The sequence below is a fragment of the Callospermophilus lateralis genome, chromosome 12, assembly GCF_048772815.1.
Source record: "Callospermophilus lateralis isolate mCalLat2 chromosome 12, mCalLat2.hap1, whole genome shotgun sequence".
NCBI classification, from domain to species: domain Eukaryota; kingdom Metazoa; phylum Chordata; class Mammalia; order Rodentia; family Sciuridae; genus Callospermophilus; species Callospermophilus lateralis.
The window spans coordinates 111139483-111159741 of NC_135316.1; the positions used below are offsets into that span (position 1 = coordinate 111139483).

At 61.9% G+C, this 20259-nt stretch overlaps 1 protein-coding gene across 1 annotated transcript in view; it reads left to right on the forward strand.

Annotated features, from left to right (window-relative positions):
- Positions 1–17315, forward strand: part of F10 (coagulation factor X) — a 58159-nt gene extending 40844 nt beyond the window's left edge. The window contains exon 8 of the mRNA XM_077110670.1: positions 16726–17315. Coding sequence (XP_076966785.1) covers positions 16726–17315 — 590 coding nt within the window. The remainder of the gene's footprint in view (positions 1–16725) is intronic.
- The last annotated feature ends 2944 nt before the right edge of the window (positions 17316–20259 follow it).

Consider the following 20259-nt stretch of genomic DNA (forward strand, 5'->3'; position numbering starts at 1 on the left):
CACCTAGGAGGGACACCAGATCCTGACACCCAGGAGGGACACCAGGTCCTGACACCTAGGAGGGACACCAGGTCCTGAAACCTAGGAGGAACACCAGGTCCTGACACCCCAGGAGGGACACCAGGTCCTGACACCGAAGAGGAACACCAGGTCCTGACACCTAGGAGGGACACCAGGTCCTGACACCCAGGAGGGACACCAGGTCCTGACACCTAGGAGGGACATCCAGGTCCTGACACCCCAGGAGGGACATCCAGGTCCTGACACCTAGGAGGAACACCAGGTCCTGACACCCAGGAGGGACACCAGGTCCTGACACCCAGGAGGAACACCAGGTCCTGACACCCAAGAGGAACACCAGGTCCTGACACCCAGGAGGAACACCAGGTCCTGACACCTAGGAGGGACACCAGGTCCTGACACCCAGGAGGAACACCAGGTCCTGACACCTAGGAGGGACACCAGGTCCTGACACCCAGGAGGGACACCAGGTCCTGACACCCAGGAGGGATACCAGGTCCTGACACCTAGGAGGGACACCAGGTCCTGACACCTAGGAGGGACACCAGATCCTGACACCCAGGAGGGACACCAGGTCCTGACATCTAGGAGGGACACCAGGTCCTGACACCCAGGAGGAACACCAGGTCCTTACACCTAGGAGGGACACCAGGTCCTGACACCTAGGAGGGACACCAGATCCTGACACCTAGGAGGGACACCAGGTCCTGACATCTAGGAGGGACACCAGGTCCTGACACCCAGGAGGAACACCAGGTCCTGACACCTAGGAGGGACACCAGGTCCTGACACCCAGGAGGAACACCAGGTCCTGACACCTAGGAGGGACACCAGATCCTGACACCTAGGAGGGACACCAGGTCCTGACATCTAGGAGGGACACCAGGTCCTGACACCCAGGAGGGACACCAGGTCCTGACACCTAGGAGGGACACCAGGTCCTGACACCTAGGAGGGACACCAGGTCCTGACACCTAGGAGGAACACCAGGTCCTGACACCCAGGAGGGACACCAGGTCCTGACACCTAGGAGGAACACCAGGTCCTGACACCTGAGAGGGACACCAGGTCCTGATACCCAGGAGGGACACCAGGTCCTGACACCCAGGAGGAACACCAGGTCCTGACACCCAGGAGGGACACCAGGTCCTGACACCCAAGAGGAACACCAGGTCCTGACACCCAGGAGGAACACCAGGTCCTGACACCTAGGAGGAACACCAGGTCCTGACACCTCGGAGGGACACCAGGTCCTGACACCCAGGAGGAACACCAGGTCCTGACACCCAGGAGGGTTACCAGATCCTGACACCTAGGAGGGACACCAGGTCCTGACACCTAGGAGGGACACCAGATCCTGACACCCAGGAGGAACACCAGGTCCTGACATCTAGGAGGGACACCAGGTCCTGACACCCAGGAGGAACACCAGGTCCTGACACCCAGGAGGGACACCAGGTCCTGACACCCAGGAGGGACACCAGGTCCTGACACCCAGGAGGGACACCAGGTCCTGACACCCAAGAGGAACACCAGGTCCTGACACCCCAGGAGGGACACCAGGTCCTGACACCCAGGAGGGACACCAGGTCCTGACACCCAGGAGGGACACCAGGTCCTGACACCTAGGAGGAACACCAGGTCCTGACACCCAGGAGGGATACCAGGTCCTGACGACCAGGAGGAACACCAGGTCCTGACACCTAGGAGGAACACCAGGTCCTGACACCCAGGAGGAACACCAGGTCCTGACACCTAGGAGGGACACCAGGTCCTGACACCTAGGAGGAACACCAGGTCCTGACACCTAGGAGGGACACCAGGTCCTGACACCCCAGGAGGGACACCAGGTCCTGACATCTAGGAGGAACACCAGCTCCTGACACCCCAGGAGGAACACCAGGTCCTGACACCTAGGAGGGACACCAGGTCCTGACACCTAGGAGGGACACCAGGTCCTGACACCTAGGAGGAACACCAGCTCCTGACACCCCAGGAGGGACACCAGGTCCTGACACCTAGGAGGGACACCAGGTCCTGACATCTAGGAGGAACACCAGCTCCTGACACCCCAGGAGGGACACCAGGTCCTGACACCCAGGAGGGACACCAGGTCCTGACATCTAGGAGGAACACCAGCTCCTGACACCCCAGGAGGAACACCAGGTCCTGACACCTAGGAGGGACACCAGGTCCTGACACCTAGGAGGGACACCAGGTCCTGACACCTAGGAGGAACACCAGCTCCTGACACCCCAGGAGGGACACCAGGTCCTGACACCCAGGAGGGATACCCAGCTCCTGACATCTAGGAGGGACACCAGGTCCTGACACCTAGGAGGAACACCAGGTCCTGACACCCAGGAGGAACACCAGGTCCTGACACCTAGGAGGGACACCAGCTCCTGACACCCCAGGAGGAACACCAGGTCCTGACACCTAGGAGGGACACCAGGTCCTGACACCTAGGAGGGACACCAGGTCCTGACACCTAGGAGGGACACCAGGTCCTGACACCTAGGAGGGACACCAGGTCCTGATACCCAGGAGGGACACCAGGTCCTGACACCCAGGAGGGACACCAGGTCCTGACACCCAGGAGGGACACCAGGTCCTGACACCCAGGAGGGACACCAGGTCCTGACACCCAAGAGGAACACCAGGTCCTGACACCCCAGGAGGGACACCAGGTCCTGACACCCAGGAGGGACACCAGGTCCTGACACCTAGGAGGGACACCAGGTCCTGACACCAGGAGGGACACCAGGTCCTGACACCTAGGAGGAACACCAGGTCCTGACACCCAGGAGGGATACCAGGTCCTGACACCTAGGAGGGACACCAGGTCCTGACATCTAGGAGGAACACCAGGTCCTGACACCCAGGAGGAACACCAGGTCCTGACACCTAGGAGGGACACCAGGTCCTGACATCTAGGAGGAACACCAGGTCCTGACACCCCAGGAGGAACACCAGGTCCTGACACCTAGGAGGGACACCAGGTCCTGACACCTAGGAGGGACACCAGGTCCTGACACCAGGAGGAACACCAGGTCCTGACACCTAGGAGGAACACCAGGTCCTGACACCCAGGAGGAACACCAGGTCCTGACACCTAGGAGGGACACCAGGTCCTGACATCTAGGAGGAACACCAGGTCCTGACACCCCAGGAGGAACACCAGGTCCTGACACCTAGGAGGGACACCAGGTCCTGACACCTAGGAGGGACACCAGGTCCTGACACCTAGGAGGAACACCAGCTCCTGACACCCCAGGAGGGACACCAGGTCCTGACACCCAGGAGGGATACCCAGCTCCTGACATCTAGGAGGGACACCAGGTCCTGACACCTAGGAGGAACACCAGGTCCTGACACCCAGGAGGAACACCAGGTCCTGACACCTAGGAGGGACACCAGCTCCTGACACCCCAGGAGGAACACCAGGTCCTGACACCTAGGAGGGACACCAGGTCCTGACACCTAGGAGGGACACCAGGTCCTGACACCTAGGAGGAACACCAGCTCCTGACACCCCAGGAGGGACACCAGGTCCTGACACCCAGGAGGGATACCCAGCTCCTGACATCTAGGAGGGACACCAGGTCCTGACACCTAGGAGGAACACCAGGTCCTGACACCCAGGAGGAACACCAGGTCCTGACACCTAGGAGGGACACCAGGTCCTGACATCTAGGAGGAACACCAGCTCCTGACACCCCAGGAGGAACACCAGGTCCTGACACCTAGGAGGGACACCAGGTCCTGACACCTAGGAGGAACACCAGCTCCTGACACCCCAGGAGGAACACCAGGTCCTGACACCTAGGAGGGACACCAGGTCCTGACACCTAGGAGGGACACCAGGTCCTGACACCTAGGAGGAACACCAGGTCCTGACACCCAGGAGGGACACCAGGTCCTGACACCCAGGAGGAACACCAGGTCCTGACACCCAGGAGGGACACCAGGTCCTGACACCCAGGAGGGACACCAGGTCCTGACACCCAGGAGGGACACCAGGTCCTGACACCTAGGAGGGACACCAGGTCCTGACACCTAGGAGGGACACCAGGTCCTGACACCCAGGAGCGACACCAGGTCCTGACACCCAGGAGGAACACCAGGTCCTGACACCTAGGAGGGACACCAGGTCCTGACACCTAGGGGGGACACCAGGTCCTGAAACCCAGGAGGGACACCAGCTCCTGACATCTAGGAGGGACACCAGGTCCTGACACCCAGGAGGAACACCAGGTCCTGATTCCTAGGAGGGACACCAGGTCCTGACACCTAGGAGGAACACCAGCTCCTGACACCCCAGGAGGAACACCAGGTCCTGACACCTAGGAGGGACACCAGGTCCTGACACCTAGGAGGGACACCAGGTCCTGACACCTAGGAGGAACACCAGGTCCTGACACCTAGGAGGGACACCAGGTCCTGACACCCAGGAGGAACACCAGGTCCTGACACCCAGGAGGGACACCAGGTCCTGACACCCAGGAGGGACACCAGGTCCTGACACCCAGGAGGGACACCAGGTCCTGACACCTAGGAGGGACACCAGGTCCTGACACCTAGGAGGGACACCAGGTCCTGACACCCAGGAGCGACACCAGGTCCTGACACCCAGGAGGAACACCAGGTCCTGACACCTAGGAGGGACACCAGGTCCTGACACCCAGGGGGGACACCAGGTCCTGACACCCAGGAGGGACACCAGCTCCTGACATCTAGGAGGGACACCAGGTCCTGACATCTAGGAGGGACACCAGGTCCTGACACCTAGGAGGGACACCAGGTCCTGACACCTAGGAGGGACACCAGGTCCTGACACCCAGGAGGGACACCAGCTCCTGACATCTAGGAGGGACACCAGGTCCTGACACCCAGGAGGGACACCAGGTCCTGACACCCAGGAGGGACACCAGGTCCTGACACCCAGGAGGGACACCAGGTCCTGACACCCAGGAGGGACACCAGCTCCTGACATCTAGGAGGGACACCAGGTCCTGACACCCAGGAGGAACACCAGGTCCTGACACCTAGGAGGAACACCAGGTCCTGACACCCAGGAGGAACACCAGGTCCTGACACCCAGGAGGGACACCAGGTCCTGACACCTAGGAGGAACACCAGGTCCTGACACCTAGGAGGGACACCAGGTCCTGACACCTAGGAGGGACACCAGGTCCTGACACCCAGGAGGGACACCAGGTCCTGACACCCAGGAGGGACACCAGGTCCTGACACCTAGGAGGAACACCAGGTCCTGACACCTAGGAGGGACACCAGGTCCTGACACCCAGGAGGGACACCAGGTCCTGACACCCAGGAGGGACACCAGGTCCTGACACCCAGGAGGGACACCAGGTCCTGACACCCAGGAGGGACACCAGGTCCTGACACCCAGGAGGGACACCAGATCCTGACACCCAGGAGGGACACCAGGTCCTGACACCCAGGAGGGACACCAGGTCCTGACACCCAGGAGGAACACCAGGTCCTGACATCTAGGAGGGACACCAGGTCCTGACACCTAGGAGGAACACCAGGTCCTGACACCTAGGAGGGACACCAGGTCCTGACACCCAGGAGGAACACCAGGTCCTGACACCCAGGAGGGACACCAGGTCCTGACACCCAGGAGGGACACCAGGTCCTGACACCTAGGAGGAACACCAGGTCCTGACACCCAGGAGGAACACCAGGTCCTGACACCCAGGAGGGACACCAGATCCTGACACCCAGGAGGGACACCAGGTCCTGACACCCAGGAGGGACACCAGGTCCTGACACCCAGGAGGGACACCAGGTCCTGACACCCAGGAGGGACACCAGGTCCTGACACCTAGGAGGGACACCAGGTCCTGACACCTCGGAGGGACACCAGGTCCTGACACCCAGGAGGAACACCAGGTCCTGACACCCAGGAGGGACACCAGATCCTGACACCCAGGAGGGACACCAGGTCCTGACACCCAGGAGGGACACCAGGTCCTGACACCCAGGAGGGACACCAGATCCTGACACCCAGGAGGGACACCAGGTCCTGACACCCAGGAGGAACACCAGGTCCTGACACCCAGGAGGGACACCAGGTCCTGACATCTAGGAGGAACACCAGGTCCTGACACCCAGGAGGGACACCAGGTCCTGACACCCAGGAGGAACACCAGGTCCTGACACCCAGGAGGGACACCAGGTCCTGACACCCAGGAGGGACACCAGGTCCTGACACCCAGGAGGGACACCAGGTCCTGACACCCAGGAGGGACATCCAGGTCCTGACACCCAGGAGGGACACCAGGTCCTGACACCCAGGAGGAACACCAGGTCCTGACACCCAGGAGGGACATCCAGGTCCTGACACCCAGGAGGGACACCAGGTCCTGACACCCAGGAGGGACACCAGGTCCTGACACCTAGGAGGGACACCAGGTCCTGACACCCAGGAGGGACACCAGGTCCTGACACCCAGGAGGAACACCAGGTCCTGACATCTAGGAGGGACACCAGGTCCTGACACCCAGGAGGGACACCAGGTCCTGACACCTAGGAGGGACACCAGGTCCTGACACCTAGGAGGGACACCAGGTCCTGACACCTAGGAGGGACACCAGGTCCTGACACCTAGGAGGGACACCAGGTCCTGACACCCAGGAGGGACACCAGGTCCTGACACCCAGGAGGGACACCAGGTCCTGACACCTAGGAGGGACACCAGGTCCTGACACCTAGGAGGGACACCAGGTCCTGACACCCAGGAGGGACACCAGGTCCTGACACCCAGGAGGAACACCAGGTCCTGACACCCAGGAGGGACACCAGGTCCTGACACCTAGGAGGGACACCAGCTCCTGACACCCAGGAGGAACACCAGGTCCTGACACCCAGGAGGGACACCAGGTCCTGATACCCAGGAGGGACACCAGGTTCTGACACCCAGGAGGGACACCAGGTCCTGATACCCAGGAGGGACATCCAGGTCCTGACACCTAGGAGGAACACCAGGTCCTGACACCCAGGAGGGACACCAGGTCCTGACACCCAGGAGGAACACCAGGTCCTGACACCTAGGAGGGACACCAGGTCCTGACACCTAGGAGGAACACCAGGTCCTGACACCCAGGAGGGACACCAGGTCCTGACACCTAGGAGGGACACCAGCTCCTGACACCCAGGAGGAACACCAGGTCCTGACACCTAGGAGGGACACCAGGTCCTGATACCCAGGAGGGACACCAGGTCCTGACACCCAGGAGGGACACCAGGTCCTGACACCTAGGAGGGACACCAGGTCCTGACACCTAGGAGGAACACCAGGTCCTGACACCCAGGAGGGACACCAGGTCCTGACACCTAGGAGGGACACCAGGTCCTGACACCTAGGAGGGACACCAGGTCCTGACACCCAGGAGGGATACCCAGCTCCTGACATCTAGGAGGGACACCAGGTCCTGACACCCCAGGAGGAACACCAGGTCCTGACACCCAGGAGGGACACCAGGTCCTGACACCCAGGAGGAACACCAGGTCCTGACACCCAGGAGGAACACCAGGTCCTGACACCTAGGAGGACACCAGGTCCTGACACCCAGGAGGGACACCAGGTCCTGACCCCCAGGAGGGACACCAGGTCCTGACACCTAGGAGGAACACCAGGTCCTGACATCTAGGAGGGACACCAGGTCCTGACACCCAGGAGGAACACCAGGTCCTGACATCTAGGAGGGACACCAGGTCCTGACACCCCAGGAGGGACACCAGGTCCTGACACCCAGGAGGAACACCAGGTCCTGACATCTAGGAGGGACACCAGGTCCTGACACCTAGGAGGGACACCAGGTCCTGACACCTAGGAGGGACACCAGGTCCTGACACCCCAGGAGGGACACCAGGTCCTGACACCCAGGAGGGACACCAGGTCCTGACACCCAGGAGGAACACCAGGTCCTGACACCTAGGAGGGACACCAGGTCCTGACACCTAGGAGGAACACCAGGTCCTGACACCCAGGAGGAACACCAGGTCCTGACACCCAGGAGGGACACCAGGTCCTGACACCCAGGAGGAACACCAGGTCCTGACACCTAGGAGGGACACCAGGTCCTGACACCCAGGAGGGACACCAGGTCCTGACACCCAGGAGGAACACCAGGTCCTGACACCTAGGAGGGACACCAGGTCCTGACACCTAGGAGGGACACCAGGTCCTGACACCCAGGAGGAACACCAGGTCCTGACACCCAGGAGGAACACCAGGTCCTGACACCTAGGAGGGACACCAGGTCCTGACACCCAGGAGGGACACCAGGTCCTGACACCTAGGAGGGACACCAGGTCCTGACACCCAGGAGGGACACCAGGTCCTGACACCCAGGAGGAACACCAGGTCCTGACACCCAGGAGGGACATCCAGGTCCTGACACCCAGGAGGGACACCAGGTCCTGACACCTAGGAGGGACACCAGGTCCTGACACCCAGGAGGGACACCAGGTCCTGACACCTAGGAGGGACACCAGGTCCTGACACCCAGGAGGGACACCAGGTCCTGACACCCAGGAGGGACACCAGGTCCTGACACCCAGGAGGGACACCAGGTCCTGACACCCAGGAGGGACACCAGGTCCTGACACCTAGGAGGGACACCAGGTCCTGACACCCAGGAGGGACACCAGGTCCTGACACCCAGGAGGGACACCAGGTCCTGACACCCAGGAGGGACACCAGGTCCTGACACCTAGGAGGGACACCAGGTCCTGACACCCCAGGAGGGACACCAGGTCCTGACACCCCAGGAGGGACACCAGGTCCTGACACCTAGGAGGGATACCAGGTCCTGACACCTAGGAGGGACACCAGGTCCTGACACCCAGGAGGGACACCAGGTCCTGACACCCAGGAGGGACACCAGGTCCTGACACCCAGGAGGGACACCAGGTCCTGACACCCAGGAGGGACACCAGGTCCTGACACCCAGGAGGGACACCAGGTCCTGACACCCAGGAGGGACACCAGGTCCTGACACCCAGGAGGGACACCAGGTCCTGACACCCAGGAGGGACACCAGGTCCTGACACCCAGGAGGGACACCAGGTCCTGACACCCAGGAGGGACACCAGGTCCTGACACCCAGGAGGGACACCAGGTCCTGACACCCAGGAGGGACACCAGGTCCTGACACCCAGGAGGGACACCAGGTCCTGACACCCAGGAGGGACACCAGGTCCTGACACCCAGGAGGAACACCACGTCCTGACACCCAGGAGGGACACCAGGTCCTGACACCCAGGAGGGACACCAGGTCCTGACACCTAGGAGGGACACCAGGTCCTGACACCCAGGAGGGACACCAGGTCCTGACACCCAGGAGGGACACCAGGTCCTGACACCCAGGAGGGACACCAGGTCCTGACACCCAGGAGGGACACCAGGTCCTGACACCCAGGAGGGACACCAGGTCCTGACACCCAGGAGGGACACCAGGTCCTGACACCCAGGAGGGACACCAGGTCCTGATACCCAGGAGGAACACCAGGTCCTGACACCTAGGAGGGACACCAGGTCCTGATACCCAGGAGGGACACCAGGTCCTGACACCCCAGGAGGGACACCAGGTCCTGACACCCAGGAGGAACACCAGGTCCTGACACCCAGGAGGAACACCAGGTCCTGACACCCAGGAGGGACACCAGGTCCTGACACCCAGGAGGAACACCAGGTCCTGACACCTAGGAGGGACACCAGGTCCTGACACCCAGGAGGGACACCAGGTCCTGACACCCAGGAGGAACACCAGGTCCTGACACCCAGGAGGGACACCAGGTCCTGACACCCAGGAGGGACACCAGGTCCTGACACCTAGGAGGGACACCAGGTCCTGACACCCAGGAGGGACACCAGGTCCTGACACCCAGGAGGGACACCAGGTCCTGACACCTAGGAGGGACACCAGGTCCTGACACCCAGGAGGGACACCAGGTCCTGACACCTAGGAGGGACACCAGGTCCTGACACCCAGGAGGAACACCAGGTCCTGACACCCAGGAGGGACACCAGGTCCTGACACCCAGGAGGGACACCAGGTCCTGACACCCAGGAGGGACACCAGGTCCTGACACCCAGGAGGGACACCAGGTCCTGACACCCAGGAGGGACACCAGGTCCTGACACCCAGGAGGGACACCAGGTCCTGACACCTAGCAGGGACACCAGGTCCTGACACCCAGGAGGGACACCAGGTCCTGACACCCAGGAGGAACACCAGGTCCTGACACCCAGGAGGGACAGCAGGTCCTGACACCCAGGAGGAACACCAGGTCCTGACACCTAGGAGGGACACCAGGTCCTGAAACCTAGGAGGGACACCAGGTCCTGACACCTAGGAGGGACACCAGGTCCTGACACCCAGGAGGGACATCCAGGTCCTGACACCCAGGAGGGACACCAGGTCCTGACACCCCAGGAGGGACACCAGGTCCTGACACCTGAGAGGGATACCCAGGTCCTGACATCTAGGAGGGACACCAGGTCCTGATACCCAGGAGGGACACCAGGTCCTGACACCTACGAGGACACCAGATCCTGACACCTAGGAGGACACCAGGTCCTGACACCCAGGAGGGACACCAGGTCCTGAAACCCAGGAGGAACACCAGGTCCTGACACCCAGGAGGGACACCAGGTCCTGACACCCAGGAGGGACACCAGGTCCTGACACCCAGGAGGGACACCAGGTCCTGACACCCAGGAGGGACACCAGGTCCTGACACCCAGGAGGAAACCAGGTCCTGAAACCTAGGAGGGACACCAGGTCCTGACACCTAGGAGGGACACCAGGTCCTGACACCCAGGAGGGACATCCAGGTCCTGACACCCAGGAGGGACACCAGGTCCTGACACCCAGGAGGAACACCAGGTCCTGACACCTAGGAGGAACACCAGGTCCTGACACCCAGGAGGGACACCAGGTCCTGACACCCAGGAGGAACACCAGGTCCTGACACCTAGGAGGGACACCAGATCCTGACACCCAGGAGGGACACCAGGTCCTGACACCTAGGAGGGACATCCAGGTCCTGACACCTAGGAGGAACACCAGGTCCTGACACCCAGGAGGGACACCAGGTCCTGACACCCAGGAGGGACATCCAGATCCTGACACCCAGGAGGGACACCAGGTCCTGACACCTAGGAGGGACACCAGGTCCTGACACCCCAGGAGGGACACCAGGTCCTGATACCCAGGAGGGACATCCAGGTCCTGACACCCAGGAGGGACACCAGGTCCTGACACCTAGGAGGGACATCCAGGTCCTGACACCTAGGAGGAACACCAGGTCCTGACACCCAGGAGGGACACCAGGTCCTGACACCCAGGAGGGACATCCAGATCCTGACACCCAGGAGGGACACCAGGTCCTGACACCTAGGAGGGACACCAGGTCCTGACACCCCAGGAGGGACACCAGGTCCTGATACCCAGGAGGGACACCAGGTCCTGACACCTAGGAGGGACATCCAGGTCCTGACACCTAGGAGGAACACCAGGTCCTGACACCCAGGAGGGACACCAGGTCCTGACACCCAGGAGGGACATCCAGATCCTGACACCCAGGAGGGACACCAGGTCCTGACACCTAGGAGGGACACCAGGTCCTGACACCCCAGGAGGGACACCAGGTCCTGATACCCAGGAGGGACATCCAGGTCCTGACACCCAGGAGGGACACCAGCTCCTGACACCCCAGGAGGAACACCAGGTCCTGACACCGAGGAGGGACACCAGGTCCTGACACCTAGGAGGACACCAGGTCCTGACACCCAGGAGGGACACCAGATCCTGACACCTAGGAGGACACCAGGTCCTGACACCCAGGAGGGACACCAGGTCCTGACACCTAGGAGGGACACCAGGTCCTGACACCCAGGAGGAACACCAGGTCCTGACACCTAGGAGGGACACCAGGTCCTGACACCCCAGGAGGAACACCAGGTCCTGACACCTAGGAGGGACACCAGGTCCTGACACCTAGGAGGACACCAGGTCCTGACACCGAGGAGGGACACCAGGTCCTGACACCTAGGAGGACACCAGGTCCTGACACCCAGGAGGGACACCAGATCCTGACACCTAGGAGGACACCAGGTCCTGACACCCAGGAGGGACACCAGGTCCTGACACCCAGGAGGAACACCAGGTCCTGACACCTAGGAGGGACACCAGGTCCTGACACCTAGGAGGAACACCAGGTCCTGACACCTAGGAGGGACACCAGGTCCTGACACCCCAGGAGGAACACCAGGTCCTGACACCTAGGAGGACAGCAGGTCCTGACACCTAGGAGGGACACCAGGTCCTGACACCTAGGAGGGACACCAGGTCCTGACACCTAGGAGGGACACCAGGTCCTGACACCTAGGAGGGACACCAGGTCCTGACACCTAGGAGGGACACCAGGTCCTGACACCCCAGGAGGAACACCAGGTCCTGACACCTAGGAGGACACCAGGTCCTGACACCTAGGAGGGACACCAGGTCCTGACACCCCAGGAGGAACACCAGGTCCTGACACATAGGAGGACACCAGGTCCTGACACCCAGGAGGAACACCAGGTCCTGACACCTAGGAGGGACACCAGGTCCTGACACCCAGGAGGAACACCAGGTCCTGACACCTAGGAGGACACCAGGTCCTGACACCTAGGAGGGACACCAGGTCCTGACACCTAGGAGGGACACCAGGTCCTGACACCCAGGAGGAACACCAGGTCCTGACACCCAGGAGGGACACCAGATCCTGACACCCAGGAGGGACACCAGGTCCTGACATCTAGGAGGAACACCAGGTCCTGACACCTAGGAGGGACACCAGGTCCTGACACCTAGGAGGGACACCAGGTCCTGACACCTAGGAGGGACACCAGGTCCTGACACCTAGGAGGGACACCAGGTCCTGACACCCAGGAGGGACACCAGGTCCTGACACCCAGGAGGGACACCAGGTCCTGACACCCCAGGAGGAACACCAGGTCCTGACACCCAGGAGGGACACCAGCTCCTGACACCTAGGAGGACACCAGGTCCTGACACCCAGGAGGGACACCAGGTCCTGACACCCCAGGAGGGACACCAGCTCCTGACACCTAGGAGGACACCAGGTCCTGACACCCAGGAGGGACACCAGGTCCTGACACCCAGGAGGGACACCAGCTCCTGACACCTAGGAGGGACACCAGGTCCTGACACCTAGGAGGGACACCAGGTCCTGACACCTAGGAGGGACACCAGGTCCTGACACCCAGGAGGGACACCAGATCCTGACACCTAGGAGGGACACCAGGTCCTGACACCTAGGAGGGACACCAGGTCCTGACACCTAGGAGGGACACCAGGTCCTGACACCTAGGAGGGACACCAGGTCCTGACACCCAGGAGGGACACCAGGTCCTGACACCCAGGAGGGACACCAGGTCCTGACACCCCAGGAGGAACACCAGGTCCTGACACCCAGGAGGGACACCAGCTCCTGACACCTAGGAGGACACCAGGTCCTGACACCCAGGAGGGACACCAGGTCCTGACACCCCAGGAGGGACACCAGCTCCTGACACCTAGGAGGACACCAGGTCCTGACACCCAGGAGGGACACCAGGTCCTGACACCCAGGAGGGACACCAGCTCCTGACACCTAGGAGGACACCAGGTCCTGACACCCAGGAGGGACACCAGGTCCTGACACCCAGGAGGGACACCAGCTCCTGACACCTAGGAGGACACCAGGTCCTGACACCCAGGAGGGACACCAGGTCCTGACACCCCAGGAGGGACACCAGCTCCTGACACCTAGGAGGACACCAGGTCCTGACACCCAGGAGGGACACCAGGTCCTGACACCCAGGAGGGACACCAGCTCCTGACACCTAGGAGGACACCAGGTCCTGACACCCAGGAGGGACACCAGGTCCTGACACCTAGGAGGGACACCAGGTCCTGACACCTAGGAGGGACACCAGCTCCTGACACCTAGGAGGACACCAGGTCCTGACACCCAGGAGGGACACCAGCTCCTGACACCTAGGAGGGACATCCAGGTCCTGACACCTAGGAGGGACACCAGCTCCTGACACCTAGGAGGACACCAGGTCCTGACACCCAGGAGGGACACCAGGTCCTGACACCTAGGAGGAACACCAGGTCCTGACACCCAGGAGGGACACCAGCTCCTGACACCTAGGAGGGACATCCAGGTCCTGACACCTAGGAGGGACATCCAGGTCCTGACACCTAGGAGGAACACCAGGTCCTGACACCCAGGAGGAACACCAGGTCCTGACATCTAGGAGGAACACCAGGTCCTGACACCTAGGAGGGACACCAGCTCCTGACACCTAGGAGGACACCAGGTCCTGACACCCAGGAGGGACACCAGGTCCTGACACCCCAGGAGGAACACCAGGTCCTGACACCCAGGAGGGACACCAGCTCCTGACACCTAGGAGGACACCAGGTCCTGACACCCAGGAGGGACACCAGGTCCTGACACCCCAGGAGGAACACCAGGTCCTGACACCCAGGAGGGACACCAGCTCCTGACACCTAGGAGGACACCAGGTCCTGACACCCAGGAGGGACACCAGGTCCTGACACCCCAGGAGGGACACCAGCTCCTGACACCTAGGAGGACACCAGGTCCTGACACCCAGGAGGGACACCAGGTCCTGACACCCAGGAGGGACACCAGCTCCTGACACCTAGGAGGACACCAGGTCCTGACACCCAGGAGGGACACCAGGTCCTGACACCCAGGAGGGACACCAGCTCCTGACACCTAGGAGGACACCAGGTCCTGACACCCAGGAGGGACACCAGGTCCTGACACCCCAGGAGGGACACCAGCTCCTGACACCTAGGAGGACACCAGGTCCTGACACCCAGGAGGGACACCAGGTCCTGACACCCAGGAGGGACACCAGCTCCTGACACCTAGGAGGACACCAGGTCCTGACACCCAGGAGGGACACCAGGTCCTGACACCTAGGAGGAACACCAGGTCCTGACACCCAGGAGGGACACCAGCTCCTGACACCTAGGAGGGACATCCAGGTCCTGACACCTAGGAGGGACACCAGCTCCTGACACCTAGGAGGACACCAGGTCCTGACACCCAGGAGGGACACCAGGTCCTGACACCTAGGAGGAACACCAGGTCCTGACACCCAGGAGGGACACCAGCTCCTGACACCTAGGAGGGACATCCAGGTCCTGACACCTAGGAGGGACATCCAGGTCCTGACACCTAGGAGGGACACCAGGTCCTGACACCCAGGAGGAACACCAGGTCCTGACACCCAGGAGGAACACCAGGTCCTGACACCTAGGAGGGACACCAGGTCCTGACACCCAGGAGGAACACCAGGTCCTGACACCTAGGAGGGACACCAGGTCCTGACACCTAGGAGGGATACCCAGCTCCTGACATCTAGGAGGGACACCAGGTCCTGACACCTAGGAGGGACACCAGGTCCTGACACCTAGGAGGGATACCCAGCTCCTGACATCTAGGAGGAACACCAGGTCCTGACACCCAGGAGGGACACCAGGTCCTGACACCCAGGAGGAACACCAGGTCCTGACATCTAGGAGGAACACCAGGTCCTGACACCCAGGAGGAACACCAGGTCCTGACATCTAGGAGGGACACCAGGTCCTGACACCTAGGAGGGACACCAGCTCCTGACACCCAGGAGGAACACCAGGTCCTGACATCTAGGAGGAACACCAGGTCCTGACACCCAGGAGGAACACCAGGTCCTGACATCTAGGAGGGACACCAGGTCCTGACACCTAGGAGGGACACCAGGTCCTGACACCTAGGAGGGATACCCAGCTCCTGACATCTAGGAGGAACACCAGGTCCTGACACCCAGGAGGGACACCAGGTCCTGACACCCAGGAGGAACACCAGGTCCTGACATCTAGGAGGAACACCAGGTCCTGACACCCAGGAGGAACACCAGGTCCTGACATCTAGGAGGGACACCAGGTCCTGACACCTAGGAGGGACACCAGCTCCTGACACCCAGGAGGAACACCAGGTCCTGACATCTAGGAGGAACACCAGGTCCTGACACCCAGGAGGAACACCAGGTCCTGACATCTAGGAGGGACACCAGGTCCTGACACCTAGGAGGGACACCAGCTCCTGACACCCAGGAGGGACACCAGGTCCTGACACCTAGGAGGGATACCAGGTCCTGACACCCAGGAGGAACACCAGGTCCTGACATCTAGGAGGAACACCAGGTCCTGACACCCAGGAGGGACACCAGGTCCTGACACCCAGGAGGAACACCAGGTCCTGACATCTAGGAGGGACACCAGGTCCTGACACCTAGGAGGGACACCAGCTCCTGACACCCAGGAGGGACACCAGGTCCTGACACCTAGGAGGGATACCCAGCTCCTGACATCTAGGAGGGACACCAGGTCCTGACACCCCAGGAGGGACACCAGGTCCTGACACCTGGGAGGGACGTGGAAGGTCATTTTCAAGTGCTCTTCTATCCACTCTCCGTTTTTCAGTTTCAGATGTGGCCACAGACCATTTCTCAATCACATACAGTTATTTTAAAGTAGCTGGCATGCAAATGCCGTCCCCAGGGAACTAACGCTGTGATGTCCTCTCCGGTTCCAGGGGACCGGAACACGGAGAAGGAGGAGGGCAATGAGATGGTCCATGAGGTGGAGGTGGTGGTCAAGCACAACAAGTTCGTGAGGGAGACGTACGACTTTGACATCGCAGTCCTCAGGCTGAAGACGCCCATCACCTTCCGCATGAACGTGGCCCCTGCCTGCCTGCCCCAGAAGGACTGGGCAGAGGCCACACTGATGACGCAGAAGACGGGCATCGTGAGCGGGTTTGGGCGCACCCATGAGAAGGGCCGGCCATCCAGTACTCTCAAGATGCTGGAGGTGCCCTACGTGGACCGCAACACCTGCAAGCTGTCCAGCAGCTTCACCATCACCCAGAACATGTTCTGCGCTGGCTACGATGCCAAGCTGGAGGACGCCTGCCAGGGGGACAGTGGTGGCCCCCATGTCACCCGGTTCAAGGACACCTACTTTGTGACGGGCATTGTCAGCTGGGGAGAAGGGTGCGCAAGGAAAGGGAAGTATGGGGTCTACACCAAGGTCACCGCCTTCCTCAAGTGGATCGACAAGTCCATGCGGGCCAAGGGGTCGCCTGCGGCAGAGACCCCTGGCTCGACCTCTCCTCCCCATTAAAGCTCTGGAGGCTTGCTGGGCCTGTCTGCTGTTCCATGTCACCACGCTGGGCAGGCTGACTCCTGCAGGGGCTGCGATGGGCAGAGATCAGAGCCCTTCATCCCCACCCGCACCTGTCCCGGCCTGATGGAGGTGGGGACAGGGGCTCCTCTGGAAGGCTGGTCTGCCTTGCCCGAGACGGAGCACTGGCAGCTCTGCTTGGGAAACTGCTGACTCTGGGGGGCTCTGCTGGCGCTGCGATGGCGCCGTCCCCTCCCAGCGCAGGTTCCTGTCCTCGGGTGATACAAACTGCCGTCAGCTGCATGGGCAGCTCCTTTGTGAACAGTATCCCAGGCCCCAGTGCACACAGCGGCAGCAGCCCAGGAGTCAGCCCTGTGCACCATGGGGTCAGGAGAGCCAGCCCAGATGCCCCTCTGACACCGACCCCTCCCTGGCCAGCTTCTCTCCCACTAACCTCCCAGAACCAGACGGTGGGGAACTGTGGTCAGCAGAGCTTCCTCCCCACCACGTCCTGGGGAAGGGGCTTCTCACTCCTTTCACTACTAGGCAATGGGGTATCTGACCCAGGCCCAACCACTTGCCTGGGCGGCCGTCTGGTTAATACACAGCGGTCACTGGAGCCAGGCTGTGTGGTGAGGTCACCCCTGCCCTTTGCCTGCTCACCAGGAAACCCCCCGCATGTGGGCTCAGCCTAATGAGATTAGAGCCCTTTGGGTCCAAGCCTTAGAACTAAGCCCTGAGTCTCGGGGATGAGGCCATTCTGGGAGTTTCTGGAACTCTGATGACATGTCACACCACGAGAACAGCATGTGCTGGAGGGTGCCAGGCTCCTAGGTCCTCTCCTGTGCTTGTCCTACACGACTCAGCGCTGCCTCCAGGCCCTGAGTTTCAGGAGAAGGAAACCAAACCTGCCCTTGGAAGTAGAATACTGTCCGGCCTGGACTTAATGCCTGTTTTCCAAAACTCTGTACAGTTTGCATTTTGCGAAACTTTGCTAAGCAAAGTTAAAAGTTCTAGTATAAACTCCCCCAAAGTCAGGAGCTGGCAGACTGTTTGCAAACATTTGAAGGTTAGGAAAAGTCAACGTGAACCAGCCCTTGATTTCCCAGAACCAGCCTGGGGCAGCCCACCTCCCGGTTGGACTCTTCTGGACAGGTCAGTGGTGGACACCTGCCTGCACCATGCATGATGAAGGGCCTGCTCTCTTGCTGGCGGGAGGCTCTGAATGGAAGGTGAACATGGGGCAGGGATGCCAGCAGTCTACAGGGCAAGGGGGTGTGGGGGTCCCAGGCCTGCAGTGGGGTTGGAGCCTCTGTCTGCTAATCCTGTGTGACCTGCAGTGACCCCCCTTGAGCATCACTTTCCCGTCCTCACATGCCCTGGGCCACCTATAGTCCACTGCCACCAGAACTGCCTTGGGGAGGGCTGGCCTCTGTCTAGGAGAGCTCTGTCTGGGGGTGCACCCTGGGGTGGAGGGCAGCAGGCACAAAGGTGGCTGGGAAGCAGGGTTTGCTTGTCTCTCTGCTGAGAGTGAGGGGACTGCACAAGCGCAGGGAGGCCCTGCCTTGCCCACAGCCCCCTGCCCACCGCCTCCTGCCCACTGCCTCCTGACCTCTGCCTGTGAGGCCCGGGTCCCCCACCAGGACCAGGGAGGGCTGCCTTCCAGTCAGGCAGTGCAGGAGCCCAACCCACCCTGGGGCCACGCCCAGCACTGCTCAGAGTGCCCTGGGTCCCCAGGCACCTTCCCGCCCACCCCCAGGATGGGCAGGCGGTGGAAGCCCAAGGACAGATGACCAAAGCATGGGGCTCAAGGCTGAAGGCAGCTGTGCCAGGAAGAGGGTGGCCTTTCTTCAGTTTCACCCTGGGTGGGGCCGTGTAAAGGGTCTATTCCATTTTGCAAGAACCCTGCCCCCACAGCCACTCTGTGGTGGGGGGCACAGAGTGCCCGCATGTGGGCTCAGCCTGCTGAGATGGAGCGCCACACAGACATGACAGAGCATTCTGTGAGAACAGAGTGCCTTTGAGCCCTAGGTCATGCAGAGTGCCGGAGGCGAGATCAGAGGCCGTTGTGAGCACACACTTTGTGGGAGTTGTCCGTCACTGGGTGGGCCTCAGAGTTCTGCCCTGGGGACAGCCATTAACCTACCTCTGTAAAGGCACAATCTTGCGAGCCAGCGGTGGAAAGCATGGCCCTCCATAAGAGGACAGCAGGCGTCCGTGTCCCTGACACTGCATTCTGGGGAGCACGTGTGCACCCCCAGGTTGGGGGCCTCACCACCGGGACATCAAGTCATGCACCCCAGGAGGGCAGGCTCCTTGGTGCCTGTCACTCAAGACAGCCAGCTCAGGATAATGCGGTGGTGAGGCTGAAGGTCCAGTGTCCAGGGGGAGGCCTCGGGGTCCCACTACCTGCCCCTGTAAGCAAGTGCGGCATGCAGGACGGGGAGAGGGCGGGAGGAGCAGGAGGCAGCCAGTGTGTGTGGGAGCTCCGTGGGGGAGAGGCAGGTCAGGCTGGGCATGCTCAGGGCATCTCGCCTCCGGCACTCTGCATGACCTAGGGCTCAAGGCACTCTCTGTTCTCACGGAATGCTGTGTGGCGCTCCATGCTGCAGGGAGACCCGGCCATGCAGATCCCAGTGCTCAGGAGGACAAAGACAGGACCCAGGGGGCAGCCAGAGCTGGGCTGTGCGGCAGAGCTTGGCGTGGTGCGAGAGGATCTTCCGGCCAAGGGCAGCTGTCCATCCGCATGGACCAAAGGTTCTGACCGCACAGTGTTCCCGTGGTCCCTCGGGGTTCTCACTGTCCCTGGCCTTGGCATGGGAGTGTGTAAGAGTTTCTCGCAGAGCAGACAGATGACCCTGGCCCCGAGTAGGGAGTCGGAGAGGCGGGCGTCTGCTTCTGTCGCAGCCCTACCCGCGGGCAGGCACCTGGAGCTCGCACCTCC